The sequence below is a fragment of the Vipera ursinii genome (genome assembly GCF_947247035.1).
Source record: "Vipera ursinii genome assembly, chromosome: 3".
Lineage (NCBI taxonomy): Eukaryota > Metazoa > Chordata > Lepidosauria > Squamata > Viperidae > Vipera > Vipera ursinii.
In genome coordinates, this window is record NC_139516.1 from 212,070,660 (window position 1) to 212,088,767 (window position 18,108).

Genomic DNA, 18,108 nt, shown 5'->3' on the forward strand with positions numbered 1-18,108 from the left:
CTGGTAAAGATAAGGCTGTGTTTCTGTCTGAGAAAACCAGCCAGAAAGTTGGTTGGCACAGCCATGAAGAGATTTTGGGGGTGTCTGTGTGGGTGGTGTTAACCAGCTTTGACTGCTTGCCCCTCAGGATCACTCTGAGATCTCTGGTTTTTGTTTCCACTGTAACCTGGAACTCACAAAACAATATGTGTTTTGTTATCGTCAAACCACAGTTGAGCCAAAATATTTGGGCAGAATGCAATGGCTTGGTTAGGGTCAGCATTTCGCATTTCATGCACATTCGTAATAGAACCTAAAATATCTTTGTTCAGTGTGTTCTTTCTATGTTTGACAGTCTGTAAGCCTTAAAGTTAGGCTTACCTGCAAAGGGTGAGGTAGAAAATGGCTGTTTTAGTGAAAGATGTAATAATGCTTTAGTCTGTTCTCATAGGTCATATCCTAAGGTTCCTGTATCATTTTTGTATCTTTATCTATTTTAACTTGTCAACTTTTGTTCTTGAATGGTCTGCTCAGGATCATGCACCATAATCGAGGGGTGGTCTCAACAGTGCTGAGCCAAGGGGAATATGGACTTCGTGCCTCTTTAATACCAGAGTCCAGACCGATGGCCCTTTCATGACTTGTGAGCTTCAACTCCCATGCTGGCTCAGATAATTCTGGGAGTTGAAGCTGACAAGTATAAAGGAGCCATCGTTCCCCACCTCTGTTTAATATAGTGCTGCTTCTAATGTAGGCCAGAATTACGTTACTCCTTTTAACAACTACTGGCTGATGTTTAGCATGTTGATGTTGACTTCTAGGTCTCTTGCAAATACATGTTACAAGTATTTGTAGGTGCAGGTTTTTATGTGCATGTGGATTTCTTTTTTTGTTTAAATTATTATCAGCCTGGGGTATCCAGGAATAGGCAGCACATAAGAATATACATGCATATAAAAATCTCCATATTAGAGTGCAATCGTGTTTGGTCTTCCTGGGTTTTGGCCAGATCAAACATGATTGCACTCTCTAATATGAAGATTTTTATATACATGTATGTTCTTATGTGCTGCCTATTCCTGGACACCCCGGGCTGCCAATAATTCTGTATTATTAACAAATTTAATAAGCATCCCATCAATTGCTTTATCCAGGTGATGAATAGAAGCTTTGAATGATACTGGTCTCAAGACAGATCCTTGTGGGATCCCATTGGTCACTATTATCTATATGTAGCAATGAGTGATGATTCTTTCAGTGTGGTTTGCCAGCCAGTTGTGGGCCCGTGCTACTGTCATACCATCGAAGCCACATTTTAGCGACCTATCAATGAGAATGTCAGAAATCAGTGTAGATTGTATCTATACAACTCCTTTCATAATAGTTGTCCTGTTAAAGCATCTATTTTTGACAAAGCCATATTTGGCTTTAGGCAATCATGTTTGCGTTCAAAGTGCTTGCAAATGGCCTCCTTTATTATCTGTCCTGAAATATTTTCAAGTTTTTGAATCGCTGGTCCATGATTAGAGGATCCTCTTTCCTGTAGGAAGAGTGGAATCCCACTTGCTGGTCTTCAGTCTTCTGGCCTCTTCCTGGTTCTGCAGGGTTCTCTAGAGATGCCTGACGGAGGCCCCCGAAGCGCTCTGCCCTTCGGCCTGGCAAGGCACGTTTCATCAGGGACTGGCGACATCTGGCTTAGCCAGGAGTTCCTTTCCGCATCTTTCCTGGCCTGTACCCTAACCCCTGTTGAGTTCCTTCCCAGCCTCTGCTTCTCAGATTGGCCTCTTCTGGATGCAGAGAGAGAAGGGCCACGGAGATCTGAGTTGCTTTGCTTTTCCTTGATGGTTTAAGATCGCTCATCTGGAGTAACTGCCACCTTTTGCTCCTCGGCGTTCTGACTATCAGTTGGGTGGACCTCAAGACAGGTGAATTCATTCTAGATAATCGTCTCTTCCTTCCTTTTTCCTCTCTGCATTGCTTTGTTCCTCCAGAACAGTGGCGCATGGATTTTAGTGTCCTAACTTGGCTGTTGTGCTAGTGGCATAAGTCATCAGGAGAGAGAAGCATGGAGGAGGCCTTGGGAGCGCAGCTATGCTGTTTTGAGGGCCGATTAGCTGGCCTGGCTTCTTGTGGGTCAGCTAGAGGCAGCGTTCCAACCGGTCAAGACCAGTGGTGGGATTCAGCCAGTTCGGCAGAACCGGCAGCTAATTTTTTGTTGCCCAAGCCCAGAATGGACTTTGAGAAGCGGCATTCACACAGAGAACCGGTTGTTCGCCTATTTCAGGGGTGTCAAACTGCCAGCCTGTGGCCAGACACATCATGCCGAAACCGCGCCCACCCCGTTGCCGGCAATGGGGGGAAAAAAGTCACAATACGTCGCAACATGTGTCGCTGGGAGTTTTGATACCCCTGACATATTTGAATCCCGCCACTGGCCAAGACTATTAGGTAAGCGTCGAGGACTAAAGCAGGGAGCCTGCTATCCTCGGAAGTGGCCTGGTTACTGAGGAAAACGAGAGAAAAAGAGAGACGTTTTATTAAGTGTTGCGGAACGTACCGATGGAGAGAAAGTCAATTTGCAATCAGGACTTCCTGGCCCGAAGGTGGAGAAAAGCAAAGACGTGAATGCGAGACGGCCTGAGAGAAGAGAAGCAAAACCTCAGCTAGAAGGAGAAGCTACGCCTCCTCGGCTGGGGAAGGAGGGAAGAGGCCGGCTGCGTGCGGAACCATTTTGCAGGCTGAGGCCCAGAGCGGGGAGGTGCCTCGTGCAGGTCCCTGTGAATTCTGCTCTGTGGAAGTGGAGAAAAGAGATCACGGGGAGCACCGGCAGCTTTCTTTCTCATCCTGGAGGAGGAGGCAGAACTTTTATTGGAAAGCAAAGCGGAAAAGGAAGGAGGAGCGTGTTGTTGCTGCTTGGCCCTCTGAGTTTTTTTCCAGCTTTCCTTTACCAGTTCCCCCCCCCCCAGCCAGTATCAGGATGTTAAAATGAGGAGAGCTTCCAATCGTAGAGTTGAATTCCTCTTCAACCGCCTGTCCAGGGCAAAAAACCTCAAATCATTTCGGACATGCTATCGTTACGAAGACGTAACGCCTTTTCTCATGTTTTTAGGCAAGAGCAGGAATGCTTGCCGTAAAGAAGTGGGCCGTTTTTCTTTTTTTAATCTGAGGTTTGAAATAACGGGACTTGCTGGAGGGCGGCTTCTCTCTGTATGTCAGGGGCGTCAAACTGCCGCCCCGTGGGCCGGACGCCGCGCCCGCCCCATTGCCGCCAGTGGCAAAACTCTCCCCATCCGTTGCGCGATGTCACGTGACGTCGTGAGTTTGACACGTCTGCTGTATGTTATTCCAAGAGGTCTTAATGTTGGGACTCAGGTAAGTGACAGATCCTGAGCCTCAGGGAAGGGCAGAGAGGCCCACCTGTTCTCTTGAACTGAACCATCCTACACCCGTGCAGGCACCTGGCCATAGCTTGTTGCTCCCATATGAGTGGCAGGTGGAGGACCACCAGCACAACAACACTGACTGCCTTGCTGATTACCCAAGCGCAGTTGCTAGAAGACGGGTTTCCCTCGCTTTATCCAGATTCATTCTTACGTGATTTGTCATTTTTGTCCAGGAATTTGCGCTCTGTCCAAGAAGACTTCTTTGCAATTTATACCAGCATAGTCAGTCTTGTGCCAAGACCTCTTCCTGCCGTGATTGGTGCATTTACCATTATGTTGTGCGGTTGTCCTAGTTGTGCATCCTGCCTCCTGCAGTAGCTGCTCCTGTTAACTCTGGGTTCAAATGGCAATCAGTCTCTTGTTCCAAAAGGGAAAGGAAAAGAAATCTCTTAATATTACAAACTTTGGCATACCGTCTCACGCTGAAGCTAGTGAAAGATCCAGTAATAAGATGAGCTTTAACCAGGGCAACAGCATTAGCACTTAGACTTATATACCGCTTCACAGGGCCTTTTACAGCCCTCTCTGAGCCATTTACAGAGTCAGTCTGTTGCCCCCAACAATCTGAGTCCTCATTTTACCGACCTCAGACAGAGGGAAGGCTGAGTCGACCTTGAGCCAGTGAGGATCGAACTCCTGGCAGTGGGCAGACCTAGGCTGCAATGCCGCATTCTAACCACTGAATCAGCAGGGCTCTGACCCATCTGTGTGCAACATAGTGAAGAGGCCTACTCAAATTCTCAGTGGTCTGGTGTGCTCTGCCTCTTTTGTTTGCCACGAGAGTCGGGCCCATTGGAAACCCATCTGGAGAAAAGTTAGAACAAATGTTTTCTCTGTACCTGGAATAATGAGAAGAAAGCGTGTTTGAGAAAAATGGTGCTTTGAAAAAAGGCTCTAAAAATATATGAGAGCATTTGTTAATGCATACAGATTATGCCATTATTTCTTTATTTTTATTAAATTTGGTTGCCATCCATCTCGCTGCGAGGCGACTCATACCACCGGCAGCCCTGTCTTTTCCTTCAAGTGTGTCTCACTTTATAAAAGCAGTTTTATACTAGCCCACCAGAGAAATGGTATCAGGCTGTTGTAGACCTCCTTTGTGTGAGGCTTTTGCCTCCTGGGTTTAGCATGACCTGAAATGACAGCAGGCTTGTGGGGAATTAGAAATAGCAGCCAGATTGTGCTCCCCCACCTCACCTGACTATAAATGCCAAACACATTTTTCTTATGGCGTTTGTTGGGAATCTTTGGCTTTGTTCACTTAAAAGAGAAATCTTTGGAGAGGTATTAATACCACTTTACAAGGCCTTGGTAAGGCCACACTTGGAATATTGCATCCAGTTTTGGTCACCACGATGTAAAAAAGATGTCGAGACTCTAGAAAGGGTACAGAGAAGAGCAACAAAGATGATCGGGGGACTGGAGGCTAAAACCTATAGGGAACGGTTGCTGGAATTGGGTAAGTCTAGTTTAATGAAGAGAAGGACGAGGGGTGGCATGATAGCAGTGTTCCAATATCTCAGGGGCTGCCCCAAAGAAGAGGAAGTCAAGCTATTCTCCAAAGCGCCTGAAGGCAGGACAAGAAGCAACGGATGGAAACTCGTCAAGGAGAGAAGCAACCTAGAATTAAGGAGAAACTTCCTGACAGTTAGAACAATTAACCAGTGGAACAACCTGCCTCCAGAGGTGGTGAATGCTCCAACACTGGAAGTTTTTAAGAAGACACTGGCCGGCCATTTCTCTGAAATGGTATAGGGTTTCCTGCCTGAGCAGGGGGTTGGACTAGATGACCTCCAAGGTCCCTTCCAACTTTACTATTATGATTATAAGAAGCCCAACAGAAGCGATGGGAGGGAATTTTTCATATTCATAGAACTGTTTGAATAGCAGATACTTGAAAAATATTTCTGAAAATGGCTATCCAGATTGGACATCCTGATTGTAGGACTGAAGGCATTGCAGAGCTTCAGCCAGCCCTAACGTTTGCTTCAGACCAGTCTGGTTTCCGCCTTTCCCAGCATCGGGATGCGCCCTGGTGAATATCAGTGCTGGGGGAACCTCCAAGGGGGACACACACACACACACACACGCGCGCGGGCATCCCGCTGATTCTCAAGGCTGCTGCTCTGATGAAAGACAGGTCCTTCTTTTGTGAGGAAATTGGTGGACTGTGTGAAGTCAAGCACAGGATCGTTCAGCAGCTGAGCCACCTCGGGGCTGGTGAAGGTAGACTTCAGCACCAGCCATTGTTCTGCTCTTTCCACCCCATGCCTGCAGCTCTGCTGAATCAGCAGTGTTGTGACCTGACGACCTCACCTCAGCGCCCCCCCGCCCGCCCCCCCAAACTACTACTTCCGATTGCTTTCCTGGCCGGGAGTTGCGTGCTGCCCTCTGGTGGTTTCCTGCCTGAATGTCTTAAGCGGTTGCTTGGTGCAAGCGCCCATCCTGCCTGGTGACTAGGAAGCAGCCCTTAACCAGAAAATCAACCCAGAGTGAAATTCAGGAGCCAGAAAAATGCATGATGCTCCAAGAGAAATATTACATAACTCTTGATTAAAAAACTGCAAAGAAAAACCTATTTTTCTTCAGCTGGTACGCGAAGGCAGCCTTTGAGACCAGAAGACCAGCAGGCGTGGAGACATCATTGGCCAAGCCTGGAGGGAGACTTTGGGGAGACATTAGTAGAGAGACGGTTGCTGGTATGTGGAGCAGCCAGCAGCCTGGCACCGGGCGCCCTGATTCTCTTCCAAATAACTTAGGCCGGGCATCAGGGAAGCTTTTTGCTTCGAGGGCAGGGCTGGCACGTGCCTGTCTTCAGAGCTGCGTGTCCTCAGATGTACTGAGAAGCATTTCGAGTGGCGAAGAGCTAGAAAGATCTAGAGCCCTCGGAAGTGGCCAGAGGCGGAGGAGGCCTTGGGCCTCTGTCGCAAAGGCTTTGCTGGCTGGATGGCTTGCAGACCCCTTTCTGCCTCCTGGACCTCTACTCCAAGCCCACGGATGGGCTTGGAAGGGAGGAAGAGAAAGGGAGAGACAGACGAAACCTCTTTGATGCCAAAAGCCTGGGAAAAAAATTACTTCTGATCCGCCTTTTTCAAAGACTTTTCTCAAGCCTTTGTTTTTGCTGTAACCCCATCTTCTGGTTGGCCCTGTACTTTCCAGGCCCCCTGCCCCACTTTCTCCCCTCGGCCAGGCGGGTGGAAGTCGGAGGGGGCACCCGGGACTGCATCATAGGCTGCTTCTAGCAGAAGGTGATCACAGACTGTACGGATTTTACTGCTCCCAGGAGGAGCGTTCTGTATGGCTGCCTTCCTGATTGTTCCACCAAATCCTCTGGCAAAACTCTCTCCAGGCTGGGTCCCCTCTGAGCGGGGGAGGAGGGCAAATCTCTTTTCCAGCAAAGGATGTGCAGTTTTTCCTGCACCCGCCCGCCAGGCCAAAGAGTGGGTGCAGGTTGGGCTGCCAGGCCGTGGGCTGGAGTTTGGCAGGTTGGCCGTGGCTGGATCCCGTCCTGTCCCAAAATCTCACACGCTAAGCTCTGGGTGATTCTGGAGGAGGCCTTTCTTGGGTCTGGGGGCCTGCCTAGGGCTAGGAGCGGGCGGGAAGGTCCTCGTAGCTTTCCTGTTTTCCTTGTAGCAGAACACATGAGGTTTCTTTGTCCAGTCGCGAGGAATGGCTGTTGATGGAGCAGGCCATCTCCAGCGAAAGCATCTGCAGCAGCTCAGTGCTATTTGCCATTTGATCTCCCGCCTCATGTTTTTTGGCTTCAGCACGGCGGCAGTATTTTATCCCTACTTCCAAATAATCAAGTGTCCGTCATCCGATCTTGTGGAAATCAGTTGCAGAATGAAGTATTGTTGTCAGCGCCTCCTGTCAGTCGGTTTCCTTGCAAAACCTGGTAGCACTTTTTCAGACCAACAAATTTTAGTACAAGGCAAAAATTTTGGAAATTTGCAGCTCACTTACACCGGCTGTGGCTAGACGGATGGAAGACTTCAATTCGGATTGCAGGGAGGCGATTTTGCAGATTGCACGGGAGACATTTTGCCATTGTTTTATTGATCAACCATTGTGATGTGGTGCTAAAAAACCGTTTGTGTTTGTTGAAGTCCTGAAAGCTTTTGATGTGTGTAAGTTCAGCATTCCCTCCCTCAGCGGTGGCGCTTTTCCGGTCCTGGAAACTGGTGGGAGGCTGAAACGTTCTGATATTAATTTCCCTTTGTTTAGAGCAAGGTGTCCGGCCTTGGCAACATTAAGACCTGGGGACTGCCAGAATTCTGGGCGTTGAAGTCCACAGGTCTGAAGTTGCCACACTTGGACGCTGCCGGTTTAGAGCCTTGATATCAAACGCGTGTGCGTCCGTTCTTGCATTTCCTTCTGATTCTCTTGCCCCCCACCCCATATTAGACTAGCATTGCCTCTCCTTTTACATTTACGTTGTCAGGAACATTCATATGCACCTGGGTGGCCGAGGTTTTAATTTTGTGGGGAAGGGTCAGGGTCTGAGGGAGTGACCTTGAGGGAGGAGGGGAAGAGTCTGCCTGGGGGAAGATCAGATAAAAGGCAGAGGAGCCCACAGCTGCTCAAGGGACAAAGGAAGAAACTTGAAAAGGATCCACTCTCATGCATCAGACTCTGGACAGCGGGGGATCTGCGCTTTCACACTTGCAAGGTTCTGTTAATGTAGCCTTAGAGTAAAGCAGAATTAGCTCATCTGGTTCTGTTTCCTGTCTGGCTTACCTGGGAGGGCTGACAGGAAAAGGGGAGCTGGACTTCCCTCCCTCCCTCTCTCTCCCCACAATGATGGAGAGAGAAGAGCCTCAGTCGGGGCTGCCGGCAGCGGGAAGCAGCTCTCCTCTGCTGCAGGGAGCGCGGCACCCTTGTCTGCCTGCACACATTCGCCCGAGACACACACACACCTGTGGCAGCGGCTTGTTTGTGCTGGAGGGACCCCTCGTCCGTTTTTGTGAGCGACACCATACTGTAAGCGATTAAAGGTAGTCCTTGACTTACGACGATTCATTTAGTGGCCGTTTAAAATTACAGCAGCACTGAAATAAGTGACTTATGACCGCTTTTCATACTTAGCGATCACTACAGCATGCCCCGTGGTCACGTGGTCAAAATTCAGGTGCTTGGCAGCTGACTCACATTTATGACGGTCACAGCGTCCCGGAGTCACGTGATTCCCCTTTTGTGACCTTCTGACAAGCAACGTCAATGGAGGAAGCCAGATTCACTGAACAGCCGTGTCAGTAGTTTAACAACTGGAAGGTTTCATTTAACAAATGTGCCAAGAAAAGTCGTAAAATGGGGCAAAATTCACTTAACAAATTTCTCACTTAGCAACAGAAATTTTGACCTCAATTGTGGTCATAAATTGAGGACTATCTGTACTCGTCTCTGGGGATAAGAGTAGCAAAGAAGTTGTAAACGGCTAAAATTTTCTGGACAAAATGGGGGGGGGACCCTTTGTCAACTACTCTTCCACAATATCACAGAAGTCAGATTGTCTGGCTGCTGGTTTATTGAGCTTGTCTGCCGCTTCGCTCCAGGTCTGGTCACTTCTGCATGCAGGTAGTTTGGTCCTCCCAAGTAGCCGCATGCATCCGATGGTTGGTGGAAGAAGGAAGCCCGGAGGCTATTCTTTCTTCAAGCGTGCGTCGTCCTGGTCCTCGTCCTGGTCCGCTCTGAAGAGCAGAAGGCAACTGTACGTGTGCCCGGATAACGTCGCAGTGTCCAGTCTCGGCTCAGTCACCAGGACCAGAGGTTTAGTCCAGAGCCCAGCCTTCAAAGAGCGGTTATGTCTTTTGGTCGATCTGTGGGTCAACCTTCAGAGTTTTCAGAGGCTGAGGGAAATCCAAGAACAAACTCTTGGGAAAAGAAATCTTAATAAGAAATCACCCCGGAATACTTTCAGCCTCGGAAAGATGCAACCCCAAATATCTGGCTGAATCCAAATAGTGGGGAAGGTTATCTTCCAGAGCGAAGAGACCGGGCAAAGGAGCAGATCCTGCGGCCCTTTTTCTTACTCCCGCTCTTCGGAACCCTCGCCTCTGTTCTGGGCCTCGGGGCCTCGTGAGGCGGTTAGGAGGTGTGCCGTGATGGGGGCTGAAGCCGCATTTGAGGTGTGTCATCCCTCGGGGATTCCTCCCTTGCGTGGCTTCTGGCTCTCCCGCAGACCCTGTGTGGGTCTCCAGGCTCGTCTGATGCAGCCCTCCCTGCCTTTGCAGGAGGTAACTGTTCCTCTTCTCCTCTTTTGCAGGCTGGAGAAGCGACAGAGTTGGGTCCTAAAATCGGGAGCACAATGGCAACACATCCACAAGAACCTCCCGCGCAGAATGAGTACGAGCAAGACAGCTCTGACGAGGAGGTAAGTTCGTCTCAGCTCCTGGTCGTTGTCGGGCAGTGGTGGCGTCTCTGGCTGCGTGGGCTGGAGGGAGCGCAGGCCCCTCGGCCAGCCAGGGCCGTCTGCGGCCTTCGGGTGAAAGGAGCAGTGGAGGGCATCGCCCGTCACGGGGCCCGGTGATGCTGGACGGCTGGCGCTGAGGCTGTAACCGTTACTGTTTGGGGAAGGTGGTTGGGAAGAGAGTCTCCAGGGGAGGCAGTGGGTTCCGTGGACCCATTTCAGGCTGTGACACGGGAGGGGCCGTCTTGGTGGTCCTGATGGATGACCTCTGCGGAGTCAGAAGGGCAGCTTGGGTCCTCCCTGATCTCCCAAGGGCTTTCAAACTGCCCGTTACGGTCTCCCGGATGAGTGGCGGTGGTTGAGAATGAAGGGCGCCGTGTTACGGTGGCTGGAGTGAGACCCCATACAGGTAGTCCTCGAGTTACAACAGTTCATTTAAGCGACCATTCAAAGTTACAATGGCACTGGAAAAAGTGGCTTGTGACTGTTTTCGTGCTTACAACCGTTGCAGCCATCCCTGTGGTCACGTGATCAAAATTTGGACATTAGACAACTGACTCGTATTTATGACCGTCGCAGTGTCCCGGGGGGAGGTCACGTGATCCCCTTTTGCGACCTCCTGACAAGCAAAGTCGATGGGGAAGCCAGGCTCATTTAACAACCGCAGTGAGTTCCTTAACAGTTGTAGCCAGGGCCCTCTTAGACGGGCCACAGGGTCGTCGCTGGGAGAGCTGAAGGGCCAGGTGGGGGGCAGATGGTTGCTGAGAGTTAACCCTGGCTGGCTGGTCCAGAGTCAAATAAACGTTTCTCGCCCTTTTGACCCAGCAGAAACCGCACTGAACTGCACTGGCCTGAAAGATGTGGAAGTGATTAGTCTGGCATAGAGGTTGAGTGCGTAATGAAACGTATGGGCCTACCAAAAGTGCACGCGTGCAAATGTCTCGAGCATGGCCCAAGTTTAAGCGCTTTCAAGTCGGGATCCAAGGTCTCTCCTTCGCAGCCGGTCCTCTTTCAGGGCCCCAGCGGTGGGGAGGAAGGGGACGGTTCAAAACCCGTTGACATCCGAGCGGCTTCTAGTGGCTCCGTTCCTGCTCGTTGGCCTGCCCGCTTTTCTGGAATTGCACTTATCTGTCTCGGATGCTCCTGCTCCCGGGGTCCTGGGCGTGCTCTCAGTGTGTGCTTCTGGCTGCAGGTGTCCAGGTCCCCGCCGCTTGTCAAGGGGCCGCCCTGGCAATGCCTGCCTCACAAGGGGATGAACGTTGATCTCGGGGGGGGGGGCTGTCAGGTCGCAAGAGACCCTCCCGTGGTGCGCTGTCATCGCCACAAGGGGCAGGACGGAGCCTTCTAATTGATTGAGAGGGGTGACTAGAAATGGGGCACGGAGAAAAGAGTTGGGGGTGTAGCGGAGAAGGCCGGAGCATTTTGCGATTTGGTGAGAAACGGTTCCGTGAAGCGAGGCCTTGTGGCCAAAGGAACAAACGGAGGGGGAGGGTCTCTAAGGGGAAAAGATGGCCGAGGGGTGAAGAGGTTTAAGTTAGGGTTTTTTTGTTTTTTTAATCCCATTTATATCCCGCCCTTCTCCGAAGACTCAGGGCGGCTTACAATCTAAAGCACAAATCAATGTGCTTAGCAATAGCCTTCATTCTATGTATATGCCTGCTTATTAGGGCTTTCGGGGGGCCCCCAAGCGGCATTATTACAAAGTCAGCTTATTGCCCCCAACAATCTGGGTCCTCATTTTACCTACCTGGGAAGGATGGAAGGCTGAGTCAACCTTGAGCCTGGTGGGACTTGAACCTGCACTAATGGCAGGCAGCTGGTGTTACCTGAGGAGGCGTCAGCCCACTGCTCCACCAAGGGTTCACGCTGTGGCTGATAGGCAGCAGCAACCAGGGGCAAAAGGGGCTGAGCCTTTGCACTGGCCCTCTGCTACCTGTGGGGCACTTGGCACCGGCTGCTGCCGGGATGCTGGACGCTGGGCGAGTGGCCGAATGGGCGAGGTGACCCAGCCCTCCGTGAGGGTCCCGGGGCCCTTTCTTCGCCAGCTGCAGGCTGGCCGGAGTTCGCTTTGGAGGGCAGGCCTGGAGTTCAAGTGTGCCGAGAGGTCGCCACCTTGGCCCTTTCCCAGCGTTCCTTCTGCTTTGGCCCCTCTGCTCCCCCCTCCCCCCACCACCAGCGCCCAGGCTTGCTGTGCCCGGCCAGCGTCCTCTGCCAGTGTCCAGAGGCAACGTCGGGCGGCAGCGCTTTGGGGCCAAGTCCTGGGTTTAGGAAGAGAAGCCCTTGCAGCCGGGCCTCCCTCCCAGGCGAGCCTCTCCAGCTGGGAGCAGCAAGGGGGCCTGGCAGGGGTCCCTGTGGCTGGCTGCTGCTGCCGTGTGGAGTGGGAGGGGGGCAGGGCCCCCAGTGCCAGGCAACCGCCCCTGGGGATGTTGGGGCTGCCTGCCCAGGGGCATAAGCTGGGAGGTGATGCAAAAGCAGGTTTCGGTCTCGGGGTTCTGTGGACACCCGAGCGTGGAGAGGAGGGGGCCTCCAGTGTGGTTACAGGGTCTTCCTTTCCTCCAGGAAGCCAGCCGTATTCCTGTTTGGCGCACGAGGGATCTCCCCGATCCTTTGCTCTCCTGCCCTCTGGCAACACCTTAAAAAAGGGAGGCAGGTGGAGACAGGTGAAGAAGGGGCCTGCGTGGTAGCACAGCGGACTTTCTGAGCCTGGCTCGGGTGCGAGGTCGCCCGTCCCACTTCCTCCTTGCTGGGGCTCTCTTGCTCGGTTCCTTCCGCCCTCCCCTCCTCTCCCCTCCTCACCTGGGGGGCTTTGGAAGCGCTTGACAACACTCGGCCCTGCAGACTAAACTGCCTGCTCTGTGGGCAGCCCTGGCCCTCTGCCTGGCACCTGCCCACCTCGGCTCCTGCCGCTGGTTCTGGGGGGGGGGAGAGAGCAAGATGAAGGGGCTCCCTGGCTTGGCCCTTCTCCCTGCACCCCTGTCCCAGCTGGGCAAAGCCAAGGCCCCACCTGGGCAGACACATCAGGTGGAGGAGGGGGCGGGATCTTGGGGCCGAGCCTTTTCTTCCCCCCACCCTGAGTGGGCCGAGCAAGGCCTCCCTCCCCCACCCCCACCCCCTCACTTTCGGCTGCTGGAGATGAATGGCCAGGAGCTGGAGAGGCTGTCAAGGCCACGCGGGGAGGAAGCAGTTTGGGGCTCTTGTTTGCTTCTGCTTCCTCCCACAATGACTATTCCATATGTCAGCGGATAAGAACCCCCCCCTCTCCCATTGAGGGCTCCTCTGTGAGCCCCCGGCGGCGGTTCCAAGCCCCCTCCCTGCCCTTGCCTGGGATGCAGCTGAGGGGGGGGGGCTCTCCTTCCAGTAGCAGATAGCAGGCGCAGGGCGGGGGGGGGGGATGGCCTTCTTGGCCAGTGTCCCCAAATGCATCACTCAGCCTGTGCGGCTCCAGCGCTCTGCCCTGCCAGCTTTTTCCCGCTTTGTTTTTTTTTTCCCCCTACGGGATTCTAGTGTGGGGCACAGAATTTTTTTCACTTAAGCGTAAATTACAACCAAAACCTTTAGAAGGGTTTAACTAGCAAACTGAACAAATAACCTAGAATCCTATAGGCCAGGGGTCCGCAACCTTGGCCACTTTAAGACTTGTGGACTTCGGCTCCCAGAATTCCTCAGCCAGCAAGGGAATTGAGGTCCACAAGTCTTAAAGCGGCCACGGTCGAGGACCCCTGGCCTGTAGGTGCTCTGCAGGTTCCCCTTCCTGTTCTCTGTGTGTCCTTGTGCCGGCTGTGTTTTTTTATTGACCTCGGCTTCAGGCACGTAGGAGTTCATCTTAGCTGCCAGCCTGTGGGAGGCTCCACGCGACCTGCTGAGTGTTATTGGGACTCTTCGGGCCTCGGCGGGACCAGAGGCTGCATCTGTGCCCGGAGGGCGAAACTGGCGGCGTGGGGCCTGCTACGGGTCAGTAGCTAATTCTGGGATCCATTTGAACTGCACCTAAAAAGAGATTTTGGATCTCAGAAAAAGCGCAGGCCTGGGAGGCTCCTGCAGCACAGGCTGCCACCACCGAGAAGGCCCCCCTCGGAGGGCACCTGCCCCTCTGCCCACCGAGGGGGGGGGATTGGTGAAAGGTTTGCCCGGAAGGCCTTTGTGCTGAGGAGCTGCACGTCCTCCCCTTGAACTGCGCCCAGCAGCGAGTGGATGAGCCCCAGCTGAGGGAGGGGCAGCCTGGACTGTACCAGGAATGCTTGGCTAAAAGCAGAGGCAGGGAGGGAGCCAGCTTCCCAATTAGGGAAACAACCCCCCCCCACTCCCACCCCGGGCACGATGATGCCTCAAATCGCTGGAGGAAAGAGGCGGCCTCTGGGAACGGCTGGGAGGAAAGTCTTTGGTCCCAGGTGCGAGAGCAGGGCAGGGGCAGAACGCAAGGGGGGGGCTGCCTTTTTTTCCTTTCCTTTTGGTGTGTTTTATTTTTGCTCTTCCTCCCGCTTCGTGATTCCTGAACGTTGGCAGGGAAGTGCTGCTTCCTCCGTGGCTGGCTGCTGAGTTCCAGCTGGGTGACTTCAGCGGGATGGAGAAGAGGGGCTGAAGATTGCAGGTCACCCTGTCAGCTGTGGGTTTCCTTACTCTTCTGAATGGGGAACCCGTCCAGGCCAAACACCCACACCACCCTTTTTGAAAAGGGGCTCCAGAAAGCCCGTCGGCTGAATCCCTGCTTCGGGCCAAGGAAAAAGCTGGCCGTGGCTCCTCCGGAGGAACCGCAGCGGGAGTCCCACCAGGGGGGGAGCCTGCCTCACCTGCCCGTCCGCAGGCCCCACTCAGGGCTCTCCGGCAATCTTTGAGGCCGTTCCTCCTTACCAAAGGTGGTTCTTTCTGGAATGGTTGCCTGGTTAAAAAACAGAATGAATAGGTGGTTTCTCAATGGTAGTTTTTGTTTTTTTGCCTAAAAAAGCAGATCTCCAGAAGGCTCTGTTTTGCCCTCCGGCTGTTGGAACTGCCGCAGTTAAGATTTTGAGCTGCTTTTCTGGCTAATGGCAAAGAAATTGTCCTGAAACATTTGATATATTCTTTGTTAGATTTGCTCAAGGCAGTTGCTTCCTTCGCCCGGTTCCTCCGACAGCAACCCTGCGGGGTTAGGATTGGGGTCGAGAACCGAAGGGCAGTTGGAAACCTTTGCTCAGCATCTCCAGCCCCGGCAGGTCCCCCGGAACAGTGCTGGGAATAATGAAAGCCCGTGCGTCTGAGAGCAGCGTTTACAGGCCTTCCTGCAGCGGAATTCTTGCTCTCTCCAAAGAGTAAATCCTTTAGGAACCTCCCTGGTTGCCGAGGGGAGACGCTGGCATCCTGGCACTCAAAGTATCCTGCAGGCTATCCCTCCCTCCCCGGTTGTGGAGCACTTGCGGCATCCAAGCTGCATCCGAACATAGAATCCTAGGCTGGGAGGGACCTTGGAGGTCTTCTAGTCCAACCCCCTGCCTAAGGCAGGAGACCTTGTACCATCCTGGACAAATGGTTGTTCAGTCTCTTCTGGAAAGTCTCCCGTGATGGAGCACCCGGTGGAGGCTAGCCATTCCACGGACTGATGGTTTTCACCGTGAGGAAATGTCTCCCTAGTTCTTGGATCTTTGGTGATCTCCTAGCCGTGACTTCTCGTCCTGTTGACAGGAGCCCCTCTTCTCTGGGGCAGCCCCACAAGGGCTGGAAGACAGCTGTCCCGGCGGCCCTAATGCTTCTGTTGGATAGGCCAGACGTATCGAGTTCCCTCGACCGTTTGTCACCCTCTGAGGCCCTTGTTATCTCCTTGCCAGGCTTCCGTTGGGCCAGGCTGGACAGATGCCTTGGCGTGTTGCTGCCTTCCGATGGGACGGGGCACAGGCACCGCAGTTGGCAGCACTTTTTACCAGGCAAAACACATCCTGTGCCTGCTGCTGGAGGGAGAGGCTGGGTGGGTGGGGATGCTGCCCACCCTAGCAAGGTAGGCTGAGGACTGTTTGGGACTAGCCAAGCAGACGGCTGCCCTTTTCGTTTGCGACGGGCGCGGCGGGGGCCCTGGGCAGTGCGAGAGATGCCCTCAAGAAAGAGGGGAGGGATCCCTCGGCCCCCCTCCCGTCCCAAGGCTGAACCTTGAAATCCTTGCCTAGAAGCCTGTTAATGTGGAAGAAAAAGGAGGGGGCTGGCAGGGAGGATTTCTTTATCCTGGAAAAAATGACATCAGTGAATAGCTTAAAACGATCATCTTTCTCTGACCCAGAAAGGGAGAGAAACCCACAGCAGCTTTTGAGGTGAAGAGTGGAAAATTTTTTCCCATTTATTTCCCCCCCCCCCCTCTGCGCGTTGGATCTGTCTCAGCTCATGGGCTGCCCTTTTGGAAAGACGGCTGCCTCCGTTTCAGAGGGGTCTGCAGGGACCCTCGCCTCATTGCTGCTGGAAGCAGAGGAAGGGAGGGAGGAAGGAAGGAAGGAAGGAAGGAAACGCAATCACGCCAGCTGCATCTGGCACTCTCGGCATCTCTTACCTAGCGGGGGTGTCCAGCCTTTAGCTACCATTTTGGGCTTACCCTGCGTCCTGGCGTCTGAGTGGCATAGGTTTCTGTGCCAAGTGCATTTCTTTTAACTCTGAGCAAGCCCTGGTGGCACGTGGCAGAGATGCCGGACGTTACGGAGAGAGGTGAGGTCACCGCCTGGCTAAGAGCAGAAACCTCCTCCTCCTGCTCCTCCTCCTCCTCCGTGGTGTCCCCCACTGACAGGCCTTCCCTTTCCCCAGCCCCTCTGCTTCTCCGAGATCGGTGGGGAGTTTTCCCTTTCCCAGCTAGCCAGAGACGGAGGAAGGGACAGCAAGGCCGAGATGCTCTTGTTCTGAAAATAGCTGCGAGGGTTCACAATCCTAAAAATGCTTTTCCGGAGATGAACCAGCGGTCCAGATAAAGGCCACGAATGTAGCTGCTGTTCAAGTCGCGTCAGTAGCTAGTTTTCCTTCTGCTCTGGGCTTTAAGCATCTTGCAAGTTAGGTGAATGGTTTTGATTTAACAGCGGGAAATTATTTTTCCAAAATAAGCCAGAAGATCAAGCTATGTGTGCTTATTTGTTATTTTAAAAAAAGGTTTAGGCGTGCTAGTGCCACTTCTGTACCTGATAAGACCCAATTGGTTCACTAAAAATTGGATTAGATCTGGCTCAAATATCAGGCAAATTTCTCCTTCCTTGCTTGGCAAAATACCAAAACCCTGCGAGTGTTTTGTAGACTTTGTGGGCGTCAATAAAGACATTGCCTCAGTATAGATTGTAGACTTTTTACGAGCAATACGGTGTGCTGAGGCTGTTAGGTGACTTCATTTTTATGAAATGAAGCTACCTCCTCTCTGTTACCAACTGCTTTGTGCGTGATGGATTAAAGACGGTTGGTGGAAACCCCACAGAAGTGGCCTTTTTACCCTGACAATCCAGGAACATCCTGCTTCTTATGAAATAACTCCATGGACCCGGTGGAAAAGCATCTATCTATAATATATAAGGTCTCCAACCTTGGCAACTCTAAGACTGCCCGAATTCCCTGGCCGTTCTGTTCTTCACGGAGACGTTGCTATTTCTACGGGGTTTATTTTTACGCGTTAATGCCTTGAGTGGCACCCTGCCCACGCTTGAGAGGGAGATGGGCGGTCTCTAAATTAGACAGACGGACGTGTCAGGCTTTGCTCCTTTACTCACTGAGCGTCAGGCTTCCTGGGGACGGCATTTGGTACGGAAGGCTTCTCGGTCTAGGGCACTAGCCCTTAGGACAGGCCCACTTGGGGGGCCGGGATTAGTTTTAAAGGGGAGAAAAGGTAACCAGCGTGCGCTGATGGAAGTACGGGTAGTTCTCGACTTACCACACTTCATTTAGTGACGGTTCAAAGTCATAATGGCACCGGAAAACGTGACTCGTAACCGTTTTTCACAGTTGCAGCCTTTGCAGCCTCCCTTTGATCATGTGATCGACATTCAGATGCTCGGCAACCGGTTCATATACTTACGGCCATTGCTGGGTCACGTGGTCACCTTTTGCGACCTTCTGAGCAGCAAAGTCAATGGGGGAAGCCAGATTCACTTAACAACCAGGTCACTGTCTTATCAGCTGGAGTGATTCACTTAACAACTGCGGCAAGAAACTTTGTAAAATCGGGCCAAACTGGCTTAACAAATGTTTCGCTTAACAGTAGAAATTTTGGGCTCCATTATGGTCATCAGTGGAGGACTGCCTGACTCTTCCAAGCATCATCGCTTTCTCCAGGGAATTCCATCCCCACGACGG

General features: G+C 52.5%; 1 protein-coding gene across 4 annotated transcripts in view; it reads left to right on the forward strand.

The window, feature by feature from the left end:
* The window catches only part of BOP1 (BOP1 ribosomal biogenesis factor), a 48,869-nt gene that overhangs the window by 2,496 nt on the left and 28,265 nt on the right, over positions 1-18,108 (forward strand). For all 4 annotated transcript variants that reach the window (XM_083358976.1, XM_083358977.1, XM_083358975.1 and 1 more), the window contains exon 3: positions 9,688-9,795. In XM_083358976.1, the coding sequence (XP_083215102.1) occupies positions 9,688-9,795 (108 nt within the window). The remainder of the gene's footprint in view (positions 1-9,687; positions 9,796-18,108) is intronic.